Source organism: Salvelinus alpinus, chromosome 23, assembly GCF_045679555.1.
Source record: "Salvelinus alpinus chromosome 23, SLU_Salpinus.1, whole genome shotgun sequence".
Classification (NCBI taxonomy): domain Eukaryota; kingdom Metazoa; phylum Chordata; class Actinopteri; order Salmoniformes; family Salmonidae; genus Salvelinus; species Salvelinus alpinus.
Genome location: NC_092108.1, coordinates 15,624,327 through 15,645,990, shown reverse-complemented (window position 1 = coordinate 15,645,990; position 21,664 = coordinate 15,624,327). Strand labels below are relative to the sequence as shown.

The window sequence follows — 21,664 nt, the reverse complement described above, 5'->3', positions numbered from 1 at the left end:
GTTTCAAAGTAACATTTAAAAAATATATATATTCATTGTCACTGGACCTTGCTATCTAGCAGCTTGTGCTAACTAGCTAGCTTCACGGCTTAGCTAGGTCGGTGAGCCTAGTTAGTTACTAAAATACCAACACATTGTTTTTAGTATGAGTTTTTTTATGAGTTATTTGATACTGATAACTAGCTAGATAACATATTGCGCGATTTCAAAACAAATCCATCTACCTGAATCAAAAGAGAGGTTAACTAACTAGCCATTGTGCGCATCGAGGAAATCGCAACAAAGAAAACGTTTTTTGTTTTGCTGGATCAGCTGGCTCGCGAGCTGTGTTGTAAACGACGACGTTCCCTGCCAAACGTTAGCAAGATTAACTAGTTGGCTATTTTGCCATGGCGCAACATGGGCCTGTTCACGTAGCAAGCTCACAAAAAGCATTAATGCTAGAAATGAAGAGCCTTCAAGAGGAGCCAGTCGAGGGCTTCAAAATAACATTGGTCGATGAAGCAGATCTCTACAATTGGGAAGTGGCCATTTTTGGACCTCCCAACACTCACTATGAAGGGGGCTATTTCAAGGTAAGGCCGAAGTATAGCTAACTAAATTAACTTGTTTTGCTAACTGTCTTAGATACACTAATCCTACATGTCTAGCTTGTTTTGTTATCTAGTTAGCCAACATGCGCTATGGTCAACTACATGGTTGGATTCCGTTAGTAGTAGGCCCGTAAACGTAACATAGCATCTGCTTTCTATTGCTGTACTTCCAGCCTGCAGTGACACTGTCAAACCTATTCCTGGGTCAGGCTGTTGTTGTTCTCGGATATGTTCTACTCAACACTGGGTTGCAACATCAGGTTTACCATTGAATCGGGTTAGGTCCCACAGACGCATGTTAGGACTTGTTGCTGACGACATATGTTGATATATGACTTTCTCTCCGTGTGTCCCACAGGCTCGTATCAAGTTCCCCATTGACTACCCCTACTCGCCACCTGCCTTCCGTTTCCTCACCAAGATGTGGCACCCCAACATCTATGAGGTAAGGGATCACTGACCCAATTCTAGAAAAATAGTCAAACTTAATGTAATTCATTTTCAAACAAATGTCGTGGTCCTAATCTCAATTTTTATTGCTCTATATAGGTGGCTTAATCCTAGTCACACCTGTCATTTGTGAGCATAAGTACAGTGTTTGTGTATGTTAATTTTAGCTTCTCCCTTGTGTTAGAATGGGGACGTATGTATATCCATTCTGCACCCTCCAGTTGATGACCCTCAGAGTGGGGAGCTGCCATCTGAGAGGTGGAACCCTACCCAGAACGTCAGGTACACGCCCTCTCAGTATGTTCTCTCGTCTCGCTCTCGTCTCCCCGTCTCGCTCTCGTCTCCCCGTCTCGCTCTCGTCTCCCCGTCTCGCTCTCGTCTCCCCGTCTCGCTCTCGTCTCGCTCGTCTCGTCTCGCTCTCGTCTCGCTCTCGTCTCCCCGTCTCGTCTCGCTCTCGTCTCCCCGTCTCGCTCTCGTCTCGCTCTCGTCTCCCCGTCTCGCTCTCGTCTCGCTCTCGTCTCCCCGTCTCGCTCTCGTCTCGCTCTCGTCTCTCGTCTCGCTCTCGCTCTCGTCTCGCTCTCGTCTCGCTCTCGTCTCCCCGTCTCGCTCTCGTCTCGCTCTCGTCTCGCTCTCGTCTCCCCGTCTCGCTCTCGTCTCCCCGTCTCGCTCTCGTCTCCTCGCTCTCGTCTCCCCGTCTCGCTCTCGTCTTGCTCTCGTCTCCCCGTCTCCCTCTCGTCTCTCTCTCGTCTCCCTCTCTCTCTTGTCTCTCTCGTCTCCCTGTCTCTCTTGTCTCTCTCATCTCTCCTCCGTTCTCTCTCTCGTCTCCTCCGTTCTCTCTCTCTCTCCTCCGTTCTCTCTCTCTCTCCTCCGTTCTCTCTCTTTCTCTCTCTCTCTTTCTCTCTCCTCTATTTTCTTTATCTCTCTCTTCTCTCTCCTCTATTCTCTTTCTCTCTCCTCTATTCTCTTTCTCTCTCCTCTATTCTCTTTCTCTCTCCTCTATTCTCTTTCTCTCTCCTCTATTCTCTCTCCTTCTCTCTCCTCTATTCTCTCTCCTTCTCTCTCCTCTATTCTCTTTCTCTCTCCTCTATTCTATTCTCTCTCTCCTCCTCTCTCTCTCTCTCCTCCCCTCTCTCTCTCTCTCTCTCTCTCCTCCACTCTCTCTCCTCCCCTCTACACTGTGGTTTACCCAGTTACACGTTTACTATAAGTCAAGTTGACAAACATTTATTTACGTGAGTTCTTAAATTAGAAGTAGTAATTCAAACCCACATTTCATTTGACACATACGCCGAATACAACCGGTGTTGACCTTACTGTGAAATGTTTACTTACTAGCCATTAACCAACAATGCAGTTTTAAGAAAATATTTACTTTACAAATTATTTTTTACTTTAGTAACACAAAATAACAATAATGAGGCTATATACAGGGGGTACAGGTTAGTCGAGGTAATTTGTGCATGTAGGTAGGGGTAAAGTAGGTCTTATTTTTATCAGCACTGTTTTAGGTTTATATCAACAGGTTCACATATTTCAGAAGTCTTACTTTGCAGAAATATCCTAGCCTGTATCCCACAAAGCAGGATCAATGAGCCAACCAGCTAACTCTGATAGACAAAGCCTTGTGCTACTTTCTGAAACCCAACCCGGTTTGTGTATCCTGTAGGACCATCCTTCTGAGTGTAATCTCTCTGCTGAACGAGCCCAACACCTCCTCCCCGGCCAACGTGGACGCCTCCGTCATGTACCGCAAGTGGAGGGACAGCAAGGACAGAGAGTACGCCGAGATAATCAGGTCGGTAAACATATGCACAAGGACAGAGAGTACAGCACACACACTTATTCAGCCCCTCTATCTCTGTGTGTGTCTCAGGAAGCAGGTATTGGCCACTAAGGCTGAAGCGGAGCGCGACGGGGTGAAGGTCCCCACAACACTGGCCGAATACTGTGTCCGCACACGGGCCCCGCCCCCCGACGAGGGTTCCGACCTCTTCTACGACGATTACTATGACGACGAGGATCTGGAAGACGAAGACGAGGACGACTGCTGCTATGATGAAGACGACTCTGGGACGGAGGAGTCGTGACGCGTTCTACCTGGGAACCTGGACGGCTGACGCGTGCGTTCCCTGAACTCTCCTCCCGTAGGAGAGACTTTTCAGGAAGGACTACTTCACATATTTTAAACCTCTCACTTTTTCTATCCTCAGAATCCAAGCACACTGTCATCTGTGCAAAGTCTGCACCTGTTATTTGCAGGAAGTATCGACTAAAATTAAACTAAACTCGGCATGCTACCTTATGACCCTGTTTGACTATCTGGAAGAAACAGGTGTAAACATTGCGCTGGTGAAAAAACTTGGTAAATCAGGCACATGAGTTGGCTCTCTAAGTTTTCCCTTCCTCAGCTTGCCGCCTCCTAGTTCACTCACACCTATAGTCAGATAGTGTTTTGCCTGAACAGGCGACTGAAGACTTCTTCACCTGTCATGGTGTCTGTGTGAGCGACACGCCACTGAACCTACAGCAGAACTTATGTATCTCCAAGATGAGGTTCTGTCTGGCTTCTCTCCTCCCTTACATTTTTGTGCGAGGGGAAAACTGACTGTCAACATGTTGTTTCTGCATGTCAGACATCTTGTACACAATCATATGTGCCGGCATACTGGTTTGATTGAATTTAGAAAAAAATACTATTGTGATCATGGAGACACCAATGACTGTCTGGTGGACCCCAGGATGCGCTTGAGCTGCGGGCCAAACCCAGTTTGAATGTTTTAGCAGCGTTTCAAAAACATTTTGCTGGCCTAGCCGTAACTGTCTGAGGTGTTTTTCTGTTTGAGAGTGGAGTGAGTGATTCTAAAGCACTCAATGTAACGTTGTCGTGGCAACTGGTTTTCCTGCATCTGGACAGAATTCTCTGAGACCCACACCTTTCTCCTCAAGGTTCTCCTCTGCAAAGCATGATGGAGCCAGAGACAAGTCTTTGGTATAGCCCAGCAACTGTATGGAGAGGAGGGGAAAAGTGCTTTATGGGTTTAGCGTAATGAATTGCTGTTTCCTGTTTTTATTCTCCTTTCATTGAGAATTATGCCAGTAGTCTTTTTTAGAGAATGATTTAAAATGTCCTTGGGTCATAGAGTCGATCTTTGTGGTTTTCTGTAGGAAGATTGTGTATCTCTGCTGAAAATATGTTGTGGCAGTATCAGTCAGCAAGCCTCGGGAATTGGGGAAAGAAAATGGCTGCCACTTTTGTTTTTACTTTTGTGTGTGCAAGTGGAGGGTGCTATCATGAATCTCCAATTAGCGATGTGTTTGCGTGTGTGTATCAGCAATATTGGATGTTGCTTTTATTCTAATTTGGCTTAATTTAACTTTAACTCTCAGGATATTTAAGAATGAGAAAAAAATTAGAACTTTTAGGATAAAATGGTCTCTTTCCTGGTGGGCTTCAGAGATATACTATATATACAAAAGTATGTGGACACCCTTTCAAATTAGTGGATTTGGCTATTTCAGCCACGCCCGTTGCTGACAAGTGTATAAAATCGAGCACACAGCCATGCAATCGCCATAGATGCAGCCATGCAATCGCCGGATGCCAGGAGAACGCTACCTGCCCAAATGCATAGTGCCAACTGTAAAGTTTGGTGGAGGAGGAATAATGGTCTGGGGCTGTTTTTCATAGTTTGGGCTCGGCCCCTTAGTTCCAGTGAAGGGAAATCTTAGCGCTACATCATATAATGACATTCTAGACGATTCTGTGCTTCCAACTTTGTGGCAACAGTTTGGGGAAGGCCCTTTCCTGTTTCAGCATGACAATGCCCCCTTGCACAAAGCAAGGTCCATACAGACATGGTTTGTCGAGATCGGTGTGGAAGAACTTGAGTGGCCTGCACAGAGCTCTGACCTCAACCCCATCAAACACCTTTGGGATGAATTGGAGCATTGACTGCGAGCCAGACCTAATCGGCCAAAATCAGTGCCTGACCTCACTAATGCTCTTGTGGCTGAATGGAAGCAAGTCCCCCGCAGCAATGATCGAACATCCAGTGGAAAGCCTTCCCAGAAGAGTGGAGGCTCTTATAGCATCAAAGGGGAACCAACTCCATATTAATGCCCATGATTTTGGAATGAGATGTTCGACGAGCAGGTGTCCACATACTTTTGGTCATGTAGTTTACAGTAACATGTACCTTTACTGATCTGCACCTGTGGCTATATGGACCATCACTTTTTCGTTTTTACCTGTATCTTTTTTATTGTTTTTGGCCTATTTAAAACTGGGAAAATAAAGCTCTGTATTGGAAACAAGTTTTATTTTGTCCCTTCCCTTCTACTCCCGTGTGAAATATACAGCATGCATCACAACAGTACAAATCTCCTGTTGACCAAATTACACCAGATTTTAATTCTGCGTTAACTAATTATAGTGTAACAATAGTGTGTACTTTCTATAGTGCATCAACCACAGATTGAAGTTCAGCTACTACTTTTTGAATAGGCCTACTGTTTAATTTGAATGCATTTTAGACATTCTCAATTAAGGTCTTGTGCCTTTAGCCAAAATAAATATGCAACGTAAGGAACAGGTTTACTGTAATGTAGGAACTGGATGGGTTCACTACAGCCAAGGCAAAGGGAGACCATAGTCCATGTTGTATTTTGAGTGGAATTTCCCTTTAATATAGTCTTCATAGATTGCGTCACCAATCTCGGACAACAACAAGCAAGCGGGCTAGTTTTCGAAAGAAACTACAGATCATTGTGTTGAACTCTAATGTTTATGAGAGAATTAAGGTTTATTTCAGAGTTTTGGTTAAGGAGCAGCAGTCATGTCTGTAAACTACGCTGCTGGACTGTCTTCTTATGCGGACACGGTGTATGCGGGCTCCCCGAGGTAAGCACTCCCGCTTGCGAACTAGGTACAAAGCTTTTCGAGGATCCCCTCTAGCCAAACGTGTATGTACTACCGTCGCAATATCTTACTACTGCCAATTTCCAAGACGTTCAGCTAGTTAGCTACTATCCTAGTTCTGATGCGGCTAGACACCAAAGATAACAGTGTTTCCCCAAGCATTACTTTGTTGTTAAGGCCGCGGCCCACTGTTACTTTTGACATGTTCGGCCGTTCTCCACCCACTGAACCACACTTAAATAGAGGAGTCTAACCTGCCCTGTTCTCCCTTCTTTCGTCCTATTTTCCCGCCTTCTCCTCCCCCCATCTTCTCTGCCTTCCCCCCCATCCATTCGCTCTCTTCACCACTCTCGCTCCTTCTCCCAGTCGTTTGATCAGGGAGTCCCAGTACCTGGTGGGCCACTCTGGGGCGGGCATCAACCTCTTCAGGCATACCTGACTTCAGGAAAGACCATGGCTAATTAAACTCAACTCCAGCTGCGACTATTGGGTTGGACTGGAGCTCTGACGTAAGCGCCCAATTGTGCTATGTAATTACATACTCTTCAACGGGTACTGAAATCTGTAGTTTTTGATAAAAAACATAATTTTATGTGACATCGGAGCTCCAGTCCACCCACACTAGTGAGTTTAGTTGGTTAGTAAGATCATGACCCTGTACCGCTCAACCGCTGAGTGCACCTCAACAGGCTGAAGAACACCCCCTCCTATCCTTGGAGTTTGCCTTTACAAGTATATTATTATACCAGTAAAGGGCTCCAGTCTGTTCAAATATCCTACCTGGAATTGGATCAGTGATTTTTATTTAATGTTTTTGAAATGGAAGATGGAAGGATGCATTTTCAAACGATTCCAGTAAGGAAATAAATGTGTCAACACCCTCTTGTTTGACTGCAGTACCACTGTTTCAGCAGAGGGCAGTATAGCTCTGTTACCAGAGCACTGACTACTGTAGGCTGGAGCTCTGTGATGTTGACTTCCACACTAATGGTCCGTTTTCTTTCATATTACAGTTCATTACACTCTGATTCTTATGCGCTCTTAGTCTGCTTGTATTCACTCATTTTCCCAGTCTCGTGTGAGCAATGTGTGTTGTAAACCATAATATTTCATTTGTAGAGCACATTTCCCACGCTCAACATGAGGAACAAGATGAGTCTCAACTCTCTAGAGGATGTCAAATTCATATTTCAACAATCTGCTTGCCTGCCTCTGTCATACTGGTTTGCATGTCTGTCTGGGAGATATGGCCTCAAATTTAATTAATGGTCCATCACTGAAAAATCTAGGTGAAAAAGGGACACGTTCCCCCACTAAAGTCAATTTGCAGACTTACATTGGTATTTCATGTTCCACAGCCCTTTTCTCCAAAAGATAAGTGTGTAATACCTGGCTACCTCCTCTGCCCTAGTGCCTGTCTCACCAAATGGCTGATTTAGCTTTGATTTGGTCTTGGGTGAGCAGAGGATGAGTCACTGTGTTTTGTTGATTCCAGCCTACAAACAGAAACTAAAACAACAAGCTCCCGCGCTCAGGTCTGTTCAACGCTGGTCCGACCAATCTGAATCCACGCTTCAAGACTGCTTCGATCACGCGGATTGGAATATGTTCCGCATTGCGTCCAACAACAATATTGACGAATATGCTGATTCGGTGAGCGAGTTCATTAGGAAGTGCATTGACGATGTCGTACCCACAGCAACGATTAAAACATTCCCAAACCAGAAACCGTGGATTGACGGCAGCATTCGCGTGAAACTGAAAGCGCGAACCACTGCTTTTAACCAGGGCAAGGTGACCGGAAGCATGACCGAATACAAACAGTGTAGCTATTCTCTCCGCAAGGCAATCAAACAGGCTAAGTCCCAGTACAGAGACAAAATCGAGTCGCAATTCAACAGCTCAGACACAAGAGGTATGTGGCAGGGTCTACAGTCAATCACGGATTACAAAAAGAAAACCAGCCCCGTCGCGGACCAGGATGTCTTGCTCCCAGACAGGCTAAACAACTTTTTTGCCCGCTTTGAGGACAATACAGTGCCACTGACACGGCCCCCTACCAAAACCTGCGGGCTCTCCTTCACTGCAGCCGAGGTGAGTAAAACATTTTAAACGTGTTAACCCTCGCAAGGCTGCAGGCCCAGACGGCATTCCCAGCCGCGTCCTCAGAGCATGCGCAGACCAGCTGGCTGGTGTGTTTACGGACATATTCAATCAATCCTTATCCCAGTCTGCTGTTCCCACATGCTTCAGGAGGGCCACCATTGTTCCTGTTCCCAAGAAAGCTAAGGTAACTGAGCTAAACGACTACCGCCCCGTAGCACTCACTTCCGTCATCATGAAGTGCTTTGAGAGACTAGTCAAGGACCATATCACCTCCACCCTACCGGACACCCTAGACCCACTCCAATTTGCTTACCGACCCAATAGGTCCACAGACGACGCAATCGCAACCACACTGCACACTGCCCTAACCCATCTGGACAAGAGGAATACCCATGTGAGAATGCTGTTCATCGATTACAGCTCAGCATTTAACACCATAGTACCCTCCAAACTCGTCATCAAGCTCGAGACCCTGGGTCTCGACCCCGCCCTGTGCAACTGGGTCCTGGACTTCCTGACGGGCCGCCCCCAGGTGGTGAGGGTAGGTAACAACATCTCCACCCCGCTGATCCTCAACACTGGGGCCCCACAAGGGTGCGTTCTGAGCCCTCTCCTGTACTCCCTGTTCACCCACGACTGCGTGGCCATGCACGCCTCCAACTCAATCATCAAGTTTGCGGATGACACTACAGTGGTAGGCTTGATTACCAACAACGACGAGACGGCCTACAGGGAGGAGGTGAGGGCCCTCGGAGTGTGGTGTCAGGAAAATAACCTCACACTCAACGTCAACAAAACAAAGGAGATGATTGTGGACTTCAGGAAACAGCAGAGGGAGCACCCCCCTATCCACATCGACGGGTCAGTAGTGGAGAAGGTGGAAAGTTTTAAGTTCCTCGGTGTACACATCACGGACAAACTGAATTGGTCCACCCACACAGACAGCGTCGTGAAGAAGGCGCAGCAGCGCCTCTTCAACCTCAGGAGGCTGAAGAAATTCGGCTTGTCACCAAAAGCATTCACAAACTTCTACAGATGCACAATCGAGAGCATCCTGTCGGGCTGTATCACCGCCTGGTACGGCAACTGCTCCGCCCACAACCGTAAGGCTCTCCAGAGGGTAGTGAGGTCTGCAGAACGCATCACCGGGGGCAAACTACCTGCCCTCCAGGACACCTACACCACCCGATGTCACAGGAAGGCCATAAAGATCATCAAGGACAACAACCACCCAAGCTACTGCCTGTTCACCCCGCTATCATCCAGAAGGCGAGGTCAGTACAGGTGCATCAAAGCAGGGACCGAGAGACTGAAAAACAGCTTCTATCTCAAGGCCATCAGACTGTTAAACAGCCACCACTAACATTTAGCGGCCGCTGCCAACATACTGACTCAACTCCAGCCACTTTAAAAATGGGAATTGATGGAAATTATGTAAAAATGTACCACTAGCCACCATGTTACATACCCTACATTACCCATCTCATATGTATATACTGTACTCTATATCATCTACTGCATCTTGCCATCTTTATGTAATACATGTACCACTAGCCACTTTAAACTATGCCACTTTATGTTTACATACCCTACAGTACTCATCTCATATGTATATACCGTACTCTATACCATCTACTGCATCTTGCCATGCCGTTCTGTACCACCACTCATTCATATATCTTTATGTACATATTCTTTATCCCTTTACACTTGTGTGTGTGTATAAGGTAGTAGTTGTGGAATTGTTAGGTTAGATTACTTGTTGGTTATTACTGCATTGTCGGAACTAGAAGCACAAGCATTTCGCTACACTCGCATTAACATCTGCTAACCATGTGTATGTGACTAATAAAATTTGATTTGATTTGTGAGAGACGGGGCTGTGTAAGTTGAGAGAATGGGAGAGGAGAATGCTAGGACTTCAGTATTCTCAGTAATTCTCGCTCAGCCATTTGCCTAGAAATGAGTCTCTTTCCTTTTGAAGCCCAGATGCCGCTCATAACTACGGAGATGTCAAGAGATGGCTTGACAGTCTCTTGTGTGTTGTCCTTCTATAACCTTGGACAGACTGAGTGTGTGTGTGTGTACACCTCTCTCAGGGGTCCCAAAAGAGTGTGGACCGTGGAGGAGAGGGGCGAGGCTCCCCACTTTGACACCACGTTCGAGGAATCCTGGCCCAGCCTCACTCACATGGTCCTGCTGGGGTTGCAGAGAGCCAGCTACCTCAAATTCCTCATCAGCCAGAATGAGGACCACCTCCACGCCCACTCCGGCTTCCCCAGGTAACACTCTTTTGCAAAAGAGACTGGGTGTTTCTCAATATGCATACTACTGTGCTTCGAGCACGGGAGGGTTCGGAGCATAAGTCGAAATCAAAGTACGCGAAACGGAGCACAGACAGCACTTCTCGGATGCGTACTCCGCTTGTACACATTTAGAAGCATTCGTCGGTGCAAGCTTCAACCAAAAGTATCAACAGAAATATGACGCAACCACATACAAAATGATGCAACATTTAATGAAATCAGTGGCAGCCATTATTTGAGCTGAAGTGAGAGAATTTTAACTCTGACATCGGAATGAAATGTTGCCCGTTCACATCTCATATGTTGCCTGACTGAAAGCGTTAATGAATACGTTCTGTGTTCATCTTGGCATGTTTACCTGCCTACAATACCCACTGTAGTGGGTATAGTAAGTCAATAGGGCGAACTGGCTAACTACAACTGTTAGCTAGCTAGCCATGAAGAATTGTTTGCTAGCGACCCACAAAGAATTAACATCTACCTTGCATAACATTAGTTTTAGGTCATTTTTGCCTGTTAAATAGTGTGGTAGCAAGATCATTACGATTCACTGATAGTTATTATGTAAAATGTTTGCTTTGTGTCTATATCTTGTTTCATCTCTATTGTCCTGGCTGGAAGAAGGTTCAGTGAATGAGGAGATGCAGTGTAAGGGAATACAGTGGTGGGAGTGGGAGGTAATACAGTAGGGGGAGTGGGAGGTAATACAGTAGGGGGAGTGGGAGGTAATACAGTAGGGGGAGTGGGAGGTAATACAGTAGGGGGAGTGGGAGGTAATACGGTAGGGGGAGTGGGAGGTAATACGGTAGGGGGAGTGGGAGGTAATACGGTAGGGGGAGTGGGAGGTAATACAGTAGGGGGAGTGGGAGGTAATACAGTAGGGGGAGTGGGAGGTAATACAGTAGGGGGAGTGGGAGGTAATACAGTAGGGGGGAATGGGAGGTAATACGAGTAGGGGGGAATGGGAGGTAATACGGGTAGGGGGGAATGGGAGGTAATACGGGTAGGGGGGAATGGGAGGTAATACGGGTAGGGGGGAATGGGAGGTAATACGGGTAGGGGGGAATGGGAGGTAATACGGGTAGGGGGGAATGGGAGGTAATACGGGTAGGGGGGAATGGGAGGTAATACGGGTAGGGGGGAATGGGAGGTAATACGGGTAGGGGGGAATGGGAGGTAATACGGGTAGGGGGAATGGGAGGTAATACGGGTAGGGGGGAATGGGAGGTAATACGGGTAGGAGGGAATGGGAGGTAATACGGGTAGGGGGGAATGGGAGGTAATACGGGTAGGGAGGAATGGGAGGTAATACGGGTAGGGAGGAATGGGAGGTAATACGGTAGTGGGGGTGGGAGGTAATACAGTGGTGGGAGTGGGAAGTAAAACAGTGGGGGGAGGTAATACAGTGGGGGAAGTGGGTGGGAATACAGTGGGGGGAATGGGAGGTAATAGAGTGGGGGGAGGCAATACAGTAGGGGGAGTGGGAGGTAATACAGTAGGGGGAGGGGGAGTGCTTCTCAAATGTAATGTTTTATGTGTTCTCCACACTCTCGTCCTCATTAGAACGGACTCAAGAGATTGCCCTCTGAGATTGCCCTCTGAGATTTCCCTCTGAGAATGAGTGTGTGGTGCATCTCTAGGTTTTTCCTGGATATCTAAAGGAAGAAAAAAAAAATGGGCATAAAATGCATGATAACTAGTCTGCATCCTGGGGCGCAGAAGCACCTCCTCTTCTTGATACTGGAACACCATCACTGGAGCTAGGTCTGAATCCGGCTCGAAGGACCATGAAAACAAACAGGTAGCTGGAGCGGTTGGCTTCTGAGCCCTCATCCGCTGACCGACTGCTGATATACTTGGTTCTGATTCGCTACAGGCTCTCCTGCTACAACAGTACGGATGCTTCTCAGTCCAGGACTTTTATTTTCATCACCACCACACACTATAGTATTCACAAACAAACACAGAAATCTTCAGTTTACACAGAATGGACTAGGGGAAAGGAGAAATGTATACATATTAACTATAGTAAAGCAGCAATACAACAGGATCTGTACATAGCCTAGTAGAATGACATTACATACACACATCTCGCCATAGAGAGAGAGGGAGAACTAATTACTTGGACAGGCAAGATTAATAGCCCTCTCTCTCCAGCCTATTGTAGATTTATCTGATCTGTCTCTGGTGACAGAGTCGTAAATCAGACTTGCTTGAGCTTCAGGACCGTCTCTGAAACTGCTATCAGGTTCTAGAAACTTGCCATGGCATAGCACTAGCGCCAACTGAATGTGCAGTTGGATACACTACAGGATATACATTAGCCATTTCTAAACTAACATATTCAGCAGAAATAATCACACAACAATGATATACACAATATGCACCAGCAGTAGGCCATCCAAAATATACAAAGGAATTAGATGCAGGATAACAGTAGTATTACAATACAGTTACAAAATGTAGGAAAGGACCTATAAGCAACTATTAAATAGTTAAGCATCGCTAAACACCATAGAACCCCCCCCCCCCAACTCACTTTATGGCTGCACGCACAATCTTCCTAATATAAAGAGTCAACTTGGTCGCTAGCCAGAACTTGTCTTCTTATGACTACTAAAACGTTATTACCTTGAGTGGGAGGGGTCAGAGTCCAAATTTGCATTCGGGCACACTGATTGGTGCAAACCAGGAGGCTGTGATAGACGGCTGAGAAAGGGAGAAATCACCCTAACGGGACTGTGGGGAAAGTCATGCGCACAGGCATGGTCTTTTTTTTTTTTTTTTTTACACTAGCCCAATGTAACACTACAATCATTCTCTGAACAGGACCTGTATTTATCAAGCGACTCAGAGTAGAAGTGCAGATCTAGGATCATTTTTGCGTTTTAGATCATGGATAATAGTATTCTAATGACAGGAGGGACCTAATTTCTAGTTTATCTCTCCTACACTGAGAGACTGCATTTACACAGGCATCCCAATTCTTATCTTTTGCCGCTAATTGGCCATTTGACCAATCACCTCACATCTTTCCAATATTTGTGTAAAATCTCAGTATTTGGCTGCCTGTGTAAACACAGCCTTCATGAATAGAGGCCTTGGTCTCTATTGTGAAAAGGATTTACGAAGTTAATGCTCAAGCAGGAGTCTTCAGGTTTCAGAGACTTGTTACACGAGCAAAAATATAAGCACAATATGCAACGATTTCAAAGATTTTACTGAGTTACAGTTCATATAAGGAAATTGGTCAATTGAAATAAATGAGGCACTAATCTATGGATTTCACATGACTGGGAATACAGATATGCATCTGTTGGTCACAGATGCCTTAAAAAAAAGTTTAATGTAGGGGCGTGGATCAGAAAACCAGTCAGTATCTGGTGTGACCACCATTTGCCTCATGCACAGTGACACGTCTCCTTCGCCTAGAGTTGATTGTGGAATGTTGTCCCACTCCTCTTCAATGGCTGTGCGAAGTTGCTGGATATTGGCGGGAACTGGAACACGCTGTCGTACACATCGATCCAGAGAATCCCAAAAATGCTTAATTTGTGACTGCAGGCCATAGAAGAACTGGGACATTTTCAACTTCCAGGAAGTGTACAGATCCTTGAGACATGGAGCCGTGTTTTATCATGCTGAAACATGAGGTCATGGCGGCGGATTAATGGCACGACAATGGGCCTCAGGATCTCGTCACGGCATCTCTGTGCATTCAAATTGCCATTGATAAAATGCAATTGTATTCGTTGTCCGTAGCTTATGCCTGCCCATATCATAACCCCATCGCCACCATGGGGCACTCTGATCAAAATGTTGACATCAGCAAACCGCTGGCCCACACGACACCATTTGCCATTTGCCCGGTACTGTTGAAACCGGGATTAATCCGTGAAGAGCACACTTCTCCAGCTTGCCAGTGGCCATTGAAGGTGAACATTTTCCTCCTGAAGTCGGTTACGACGCCGAACTGCAGTCAGGTCAAAACCCTGGTGAGGACGACGAGAATGCAGATGAGCTTCCCTGCGACGGTTTCTGACAGTTTGTGCTGAAATTCTTCGGTTGTGCAAACCAACAGTTTCATTAGCTGTCCGGGTGGCTGGTCTCAGATAATCCCGCAGGTGAAGAAGCCAGATGTGGAGGTCCTGGGCTGGCGTGGTTACACGTGGTCTGTGATTGTTAGGCCAATTTTGAAATTACTGCCAAATTCTCTAAAACAATGTTGGCCTCCAACGTTGGTAGAGAAATGAACATTCAATTCCCTGGCAACAACTCTGGTGGACATTCCTGCAGTCAGCATGCCGATTGCACGCTCCCTCAAAACTTGAGACATCTGTGGCATTGTGTTGTGACAAAATTGCACATTTTAGAGTGGCCTTTTATTGTCCCCAGCACAAGATGCACCTGTGTAATGATCATGCTGCTTAATCAGCTTCTTGATATTCCACACCTGTCAGGTGGATGGATTATCTTGGCAAAGGAGAAATGCTCACTAACAGGGAAGTAAACACATTTGTGCACAATTTGGGACAAATAAGCTTTCCGTACGTATGGAACATTTCTGGGATATTTTTTTTCAGCTCGTGAAACATGGGATCAACACGTTACATGTTGCGTTGATATTTCTGTCCAGTGTAGCATTCATGGAATTGGAACGGCTACAGTTAGAGAGAAAACATGTCAATTCCCACGTTGTATGAATCCGTTCGGAACGTTCCAAATTGGAACATTAGCAATCTATTGTATGAATAATCTATTTTGTTCCTGGAAGATGTTACTGAGCAGTGGAAACCATTCAATACATGAGCAGAAGAATATCATTATTCCAATCCATATGGTAATGAGTTGAGAAGGAAATGATAAACTAAAGTGCTCCGCTCCTTCTACACCCTCATTTACATTCATATGAATTGTCTTTCAGTAACATACTCATGAAATAATCTCTCTCTCTCTCAGGGATCTGCTGTCTGAGTTGCATGGGAACATGTCTGTGGAGGGGTGAGGGACGTGTGACAGGTGCGTCAGTTCAAACCACTTTGTGTAAATGATATCACACATGAAGCACTCAACAAAGACACAGAAATGTGAATGAAAGTGTACCGAAACACACTTCAGCCTATCTTCATCAAATCAAAACAAGCTTTATTTAAACAGCACATTTCAGACATGGAATGCAACACAATGTGTTTCACAGGAAAAAAATAATAAAAACAATGAAAATAAAAGATGCTAATACTTACTACACAACATGAGGATAAATAAATAAATAAAAAGTACCCGAAGGAAAAGCAAAGCTAAAAAGGTGTGTTTTTAAGAGCTCTTTTAAATATGTCCACAGTTAATTGAACAAAAATGAATATTTTGTGTGCTCTCAAATGGTAAGTTCATTCATAACCCTCTGTCTTTGTCACACACACACACGTCATTTAAAAGCCAGATTGATTAACCCTGTACTTTTAATTTATGCTAATTCTACCAACACGGTTTGCCTAACTCATCTGTCAATCTGACATAAAGAAAGAACTTCTGTCTTTCCATATGTTAACAACCTGAGGCAACTCGGGCAAGGACGGCTGACTTGAAAGCGGGGCCGCCATTCCAGCAGCATACTAATAAAGTAGTAGGGATGACTTATCTAACCTTCAGAAACCATCTGTTAATAGGGATGACTTATCTAACCTTCAGAAACCATCTGTTAATAGGGATGACTTATCTAACCTTCAGAAACCATCTGTTAATAGGGATGACGTATCTAACCTTCAGAAACCATCTGTTAATAGGGATGACGTATCTAACCTTCAGAAACCATCTGTTAATAGGGATGACTTATCTAACCTTCAGAAACCATCTGTTAATAGGGATGACTTATCTAACCTTCAGAAACCATCTGTTAATAGGGATGACTTATCTAACCTTCAGAAACCATCTGTTAATAGGGATGACTTATCTAACCTTCAGAAACCATCTGTTAATAGGGATGACTTATCTAACCTTCAGAAACCATCTGTTAATAGGGGTGACTTATCTAACCTTCAGAAACCATCTGTTAATAGGGATGACTTATCTAACCTTCAGAAACCATCTGTTAATAGGGGTGACTTATCTAACCTTCAGAAACCATCTGTTAATAGGGGTGACTTATCTAACCTTCAGAAACCATCTGTTAATAGGGATGACTTATCTAACCTTCAGAAACCATCTGTTAATAGGGGTGACTTATCTAACCTTCAGAAACCATCTGTTAATAGGGGTGACTTATCTAACCTTCAGAAACCATCTGTTAATAGGGATGACTTATCTAACCTTCAGAAACCATCTGTTAATAGGGGTGACTTATCTAACCTTCAGAAACCATCTGTTAATAGGGATGACTTATCTAACCTTCAGAAACCATCTGTTAATAGGGATGACTTATCTAACCTTCAGAAACCATCTGTTAATAGGGATGACTTATCTAACCTTCAGAAACCATCTGTTAATAGGGATGACTTATCTAACCTTCAGAAACCATCTGTTAATAGGGATGACTTATCTAACCTTCAGAAACCATCTGTTAATAGGGATGACTTATCTAACCTTCAGAAACCATCTGTTAATAGGGATGACTTATCTAACCTTCAGAAACCATCTGTTAATAGGGATGACTTATCTAACCTTCAGAAACCATCTGTTAATAGGGATGACTTATCTAACCTTCAGAAACCATCTGTTAATAGGGATGACTTATCTAACCTTCAGAAACCATCTGTTAATAGGGATGACTTATCTAACCTTCAGAAACCATCTGTTAATAGGGGTGACTTATCTAACCTTCAGAAACCATCTGTTAATAGGGGTGACTTATCTAACCTTCAGAAACCATCTGTTAATAGGGATGACTTATCTAACCTTCAGAAACCATCTGTTAATAGGGGTGACTTATCTAACCTTCAGAAACCATCTGTTAATAGGGGTGACTTATCTAACCTTCAGAAACCATCTGTTAATAGGGGTGACTTATCTAACCTTCAGAAACCATCTGTTAATAGGGATGACTTATCTAACCTTCAGAAACCATCTGTTAATAGGGATGACTTATCTAACCTTCAGAAACCATCTGTTAATAGGGGTGACTTATCTAACCTTCAGAAACCATCTGTTAATAGGGGTGACTTATCTAACCTTCAGAAACCATCTGTTAATAGGGGTGACTTATCTAACCTTCAGAAACCATCTGTTAATAGGGATGATTTATCTAACCTTCAGAAACCATCTGTTAATAGGGATGATTTATCTAGCCTTCAGAAACCATCTGTTAATAGGGATGATTTATCTAACCTTCAGAAACCATCTGTTAATAGGGGTGATTTATCTAACCTTCAGAAACCATCTGTTAATAGGGGTGACTTATCTAACCTTCAGAAACCATCTGTTAATAGGGATGACTTATCTAACCTTCAGAAACCATCTGTTAATAGGGATGACTTATCTAACCTTCAGAAACCATCTGTTAATAGGGATGACTTATCTAACCTTCAGAAACCATCTGTTAATAGGGGTGACTTATCTAACCTTCAGAAACCATCTGTTAATAGGGATGACTTATCTAACCTTCAGAAACCATCTGTTAATAGGGGTGACTTATCTAACCTTCAGAAACCATCTGTTAATAGGGATGATTTATCTAACCTTCAGAAACCATCTGTTAATAGGGATGATTTATCTAGCCTTCAGAAACCATCTGTTAATAGGGATGATTTATCTAGCCTTCAGAAACCATCTGTTAATAGGGATGATTTATCTAACCTTCAGAAACCATCTGTTAATAGGGATGATTTATCTAACCTTCAGAAACCATCTGTTAATAGGGATGATTTATCTAACCTTCAGAAACCATCTGTTAATAGGGATGACTTATCTAGCGGGCATAACAACATCAGCGGAGCACCATCAAACATTTACAGCAATCATCTCACACACTCTTTAAACTCTCTGAAATGTTTGTTCAGAGATCTGTTTTGATAAGTCACCTGTTAGGTGGCTCTACCCATCAGAGTTCTAATATTGAATTCTGTGGCACTGCCTCACTGAATGTCCTTGATCAGTAGCTTGAGGTGAAAGGCATCACAGGTTCTGATGGGTTCAGGCCGTATCTGCGGGAATAAAAGTGATTGGTGTGATGGGGCTGAAACCAACTGTAAAATACTGTGAGGAGGTCTGCTCAATAGGACTCAGGACCTGCAGGTAACACACACACACACACACACAGAAATACTATCATGCATATGGGCTGGTTGGTTGCAGGTAATGATTATGGGTAATGACGTTTTGTGTTTCTCTGTCTGTGAAGGCGGGCCGACCTGGCGCTGTCTCTGGCTACATCTCTGCATATTTTTTTAAATTGAACCTTTATTTAACCAGGCGCGTCAGTTAAAAACAAATTCTTATTTACAATGACGGCCCACCCTGGCCAAACACTATCCCGGGCGATACTGGGCCAATTGTGCGCCGCTCTATGGTACTCCCAATCACGGCCGGTTGTGATACAGATCAAGCCCAGAGGAGACCTACCCCTCCTCACCAAACGCAAGGGGGGCAAGGTGGTCATCGTCAACCTGCAGCCCACCAGACAAGTGAGTCACAGACACATTCACAAAACCTCCAACTTACAAAACATGAGTCACACACTCATATGCTGAATACTTAATCATACGTGATTAACACAAACACACAAAACATGAGCTGTGAACATGAACACAATAGCTTCCATTTTCCGCGAATGTGGTTGAAAGAGAATGAGATGTAAATTGTTTCCACAGTTCGACCCAATTAACCCCCGGATGTATCAAATTGTATTTGTCACATGAGCCGAACACAACCGGTGTAGACCTTACAGTGAAACTCTTACTTACAAGCCCGTAACCAACAATGCTTTAAGGAAAAATATATAGAAAATAAAAGTAACAAATAATTAAACAGCAGCAGTACAATAACAAGCGAGGCTATATACAGGGGGTACCGGGTACAGAGTTGATGTGCGGGGGCACCGGTTAGTCGAGGTTATTGAGGTAATATGTACATGTGGGTAGAGTTAAAGTGACTATGCATAGATTATAAACAGAGAGTAGCAGCAGCGTAAAAGACGGGTCTGGGTAGCCCTTTGATTGGCTGTTCAGGAGTCTTATGGCTTGGGGGTAGAAGCTGTTAAGAAGCCTTTTGGACCTAGACTTGGCGCTCCGTACCGCTTGCCGTGCAGTAGCAGAGAGAACAGTCTATGACTAGGGTGGCAGGAATCTTTGACAATTTTTAGGGCCTTCCTCTGACACAGCCTGGTATAGAGGTCCTGGATGGCAGGAAGCTTGGCCCCACTGATGTACTGGGCCATACCCACTACTCTCTGTATTGTGTTGCGGTCGGAGGCTGAGCAGTTGCCATACCAGGCAGTGATGCAACCGGTCAGGATGCTCTCGATGGTGCAACCTTTTGAGGATTTGAGGACAAATGCCAAATCTTTTCAGTCTCCTGACGGGGAATAGGCTTTGTCGTGCCCTCTTCACGACTGTCTTGGTGTGTTTGGACCATGATAGTTTAGAGCCTATTATCTTCAGAACTCTCCTTTTGTCACATAGAACTGTGTAGTTCTAGGGTCTGGTGTTCTAGAGAAGGGCTGTAGGGACCGTGATAGAATTAGAAACCAGCTGCATGAAAAATTCAGCCACAGTGGTCAGTGACTCACTGAGAGATGGATAGACCTGCACATGATTAATGACTTTACACATTCTCACAGCTAATCCCATGGCAGGACCTTTAGAATGTTTGAAGGCGATTCATCCATAAGGAAGACAAAGGCCTAAGTAAGTAGTATCTTTAGAATGTTTACATACTCTTTACAATGTTTACATACTCTTTACAATGTTTACATACTGTTTAAAATGTTTACATACTGAACGTCTGCAGAGGCAGTATCGTCTTGATGTCTAATCCTGCCCATGTCTGGGTGGTTTCACCTTTGAAGGTGGACAAGTTACATTTTCACAGGTGAATGATCTTATTTTGAAGCCAGTAGTTTTTCTGGGTTTACATGGTAAGTATAAACTCCTGGTCTTTCTGTAATTTGTGATGCCAGTCCAATGAGTCTGGGGAGGCTTCAGCCATACTGCTCACATCTAGCCTGTTCTTTCAGTTCTGCAAACTCAGGTGGTAGGAACTAGCTTGTTGTTTCTGTTCGAGGTCTCATTCTCATGTTTGTTTCTGTCTGGCAGGACAAGCACGCGCACCTGTGTATTAACGGTTACATGGACGAGGTCATGAATCAGCTGATGGAGCTGCTGGGAATGGACATTCCAAAAGGGGAGGGGCCCACCTTCTGCGAGAGATTCACCCCTGACCAGAAACCACTTCCTGCCATCGCTGCACAGAAGGAAGTGGAGAGGGGGGTGAAGAAAGAGGGTGAAAGGGAGGGGAGGAAAAGACTGGCAGAACCAAAGAAGGACGGGGAGGATGAGAATGAGCCCTGGATGAGAATGAGCCTGTAATAAGCCCTGGTCCAGTCTCAACACAGAACCAGGCTCCCCATCCCTCTAACAGTGCAGACAGCCCCCTATAGCAAAGATACAACCATCAGTATCTTACTAGTGTCCCCCAACCCCTCAGTTGTTATACAGACTGATCCAGAACAGTGGTTGCAGTAGCCGGCTGCCTGGGACCAATGCAGACCTCTGTTTAGGTGAGAATGTTTACCTCTGACAGAACATACAGTAGGGATGGACGATTACGTACCAGGAAGAGACTAGAACCAGCAGGACTGTGGCTCTCTAGTGGACATGTCTCAGAAATACAGATCTAGGAAAGGGAAATAAGCACCTTTAATATAATAGGAATCTGACCAGGAAAGACAGTTCACTAGCCAGAGCAAGGCCACCCAACACCACACATCAACAATACTGAAAACGTTTACATGCATGACTGTAAGTCTCTATAGACAAAAGTGTCTACTAAATGACAAATATAATATTATTCAGAGTAATGACACTTCATTGGGGTGATGGTCATAACACTGGGATTTCTAATGCAGCCTAATTTTGCAGACATTCTAGAATTTTTCTTTGCCTCGCAAATGGGTAACTCCTATCTTTGCCAGTAAGTAAATCAAAATGTTGGGTCATCGTTGCATAGTCTTTGCTCCCTGTCAAGCCCACTGTCCTAGTTTACTTTCTCTTGAACTTCTTATTTATTTTGAAGAATGATGTTTGTTGTAACCTGTTTTATTCTGTACATTTTTTGAATGAACACTGAATCTAACAGTACCC

At 44.5% G+C, this 21,664-nt stretch overlaps 2 protein-coding genes across 3 annotated transcripts; both read left to right on the top strand.

The window, feature by feature from the left end:
- The first annotated feature begins 389 nt into the window (after positions 1-389).
- On the top strand, positions 390-5,357 carry LOC139550328 (ubiquitin-conjugating enzyme E2 R1-like). 2 transcript variants are annotated; one of them, XM_071361161.1, is made up of 5 exons: positions 390-575; positions 952-1,038; positions 1,228-1,325; positions 2,710-2,838; positions 2,917-5,357. In XM_071361161.1, the coding sequence occupies exons 1-5, from the start codon at positions 390-392 to the stop codon at positions 3,128-3,130; spliced, it is 714 nt and encodes a 237-aa protein (XP_071217262.1). In that variant the 3' UTR covers positions 3,131-5,357. The 2 variants fall into 2 exon arrangements, with proteins under 2 accessions (XP_071217262.1, XP_071217261.1); XM_071361160.1 differs by having other exon boundaries at positions 2,710-5,357.
- Positions 5,358-5,469: 112 nt separating this feature from the next.
- LOC139550329 (NAD-dependent protein deacylase sirtuin-6-like) lies at positions 5,470-21,661 on the top strand. The gene is made up of 5 exons (XM_071361162.1): positions 5,470-6,491; positions 10,167-10,349; positions 15,333-15,392; positions 20,143-20,209; positions 20,618-21,661. Coding segments are annotated over exons 1-3 (231 nt in total). The 5' UTR covers positions 5,470-6,489; the 3' UTR covers positions 15,379-15,392; positions 20,143-20,209; positions 20,618-21,661.
- Positions 21,662-21,664: the final 3 nt, after the last annotated feature.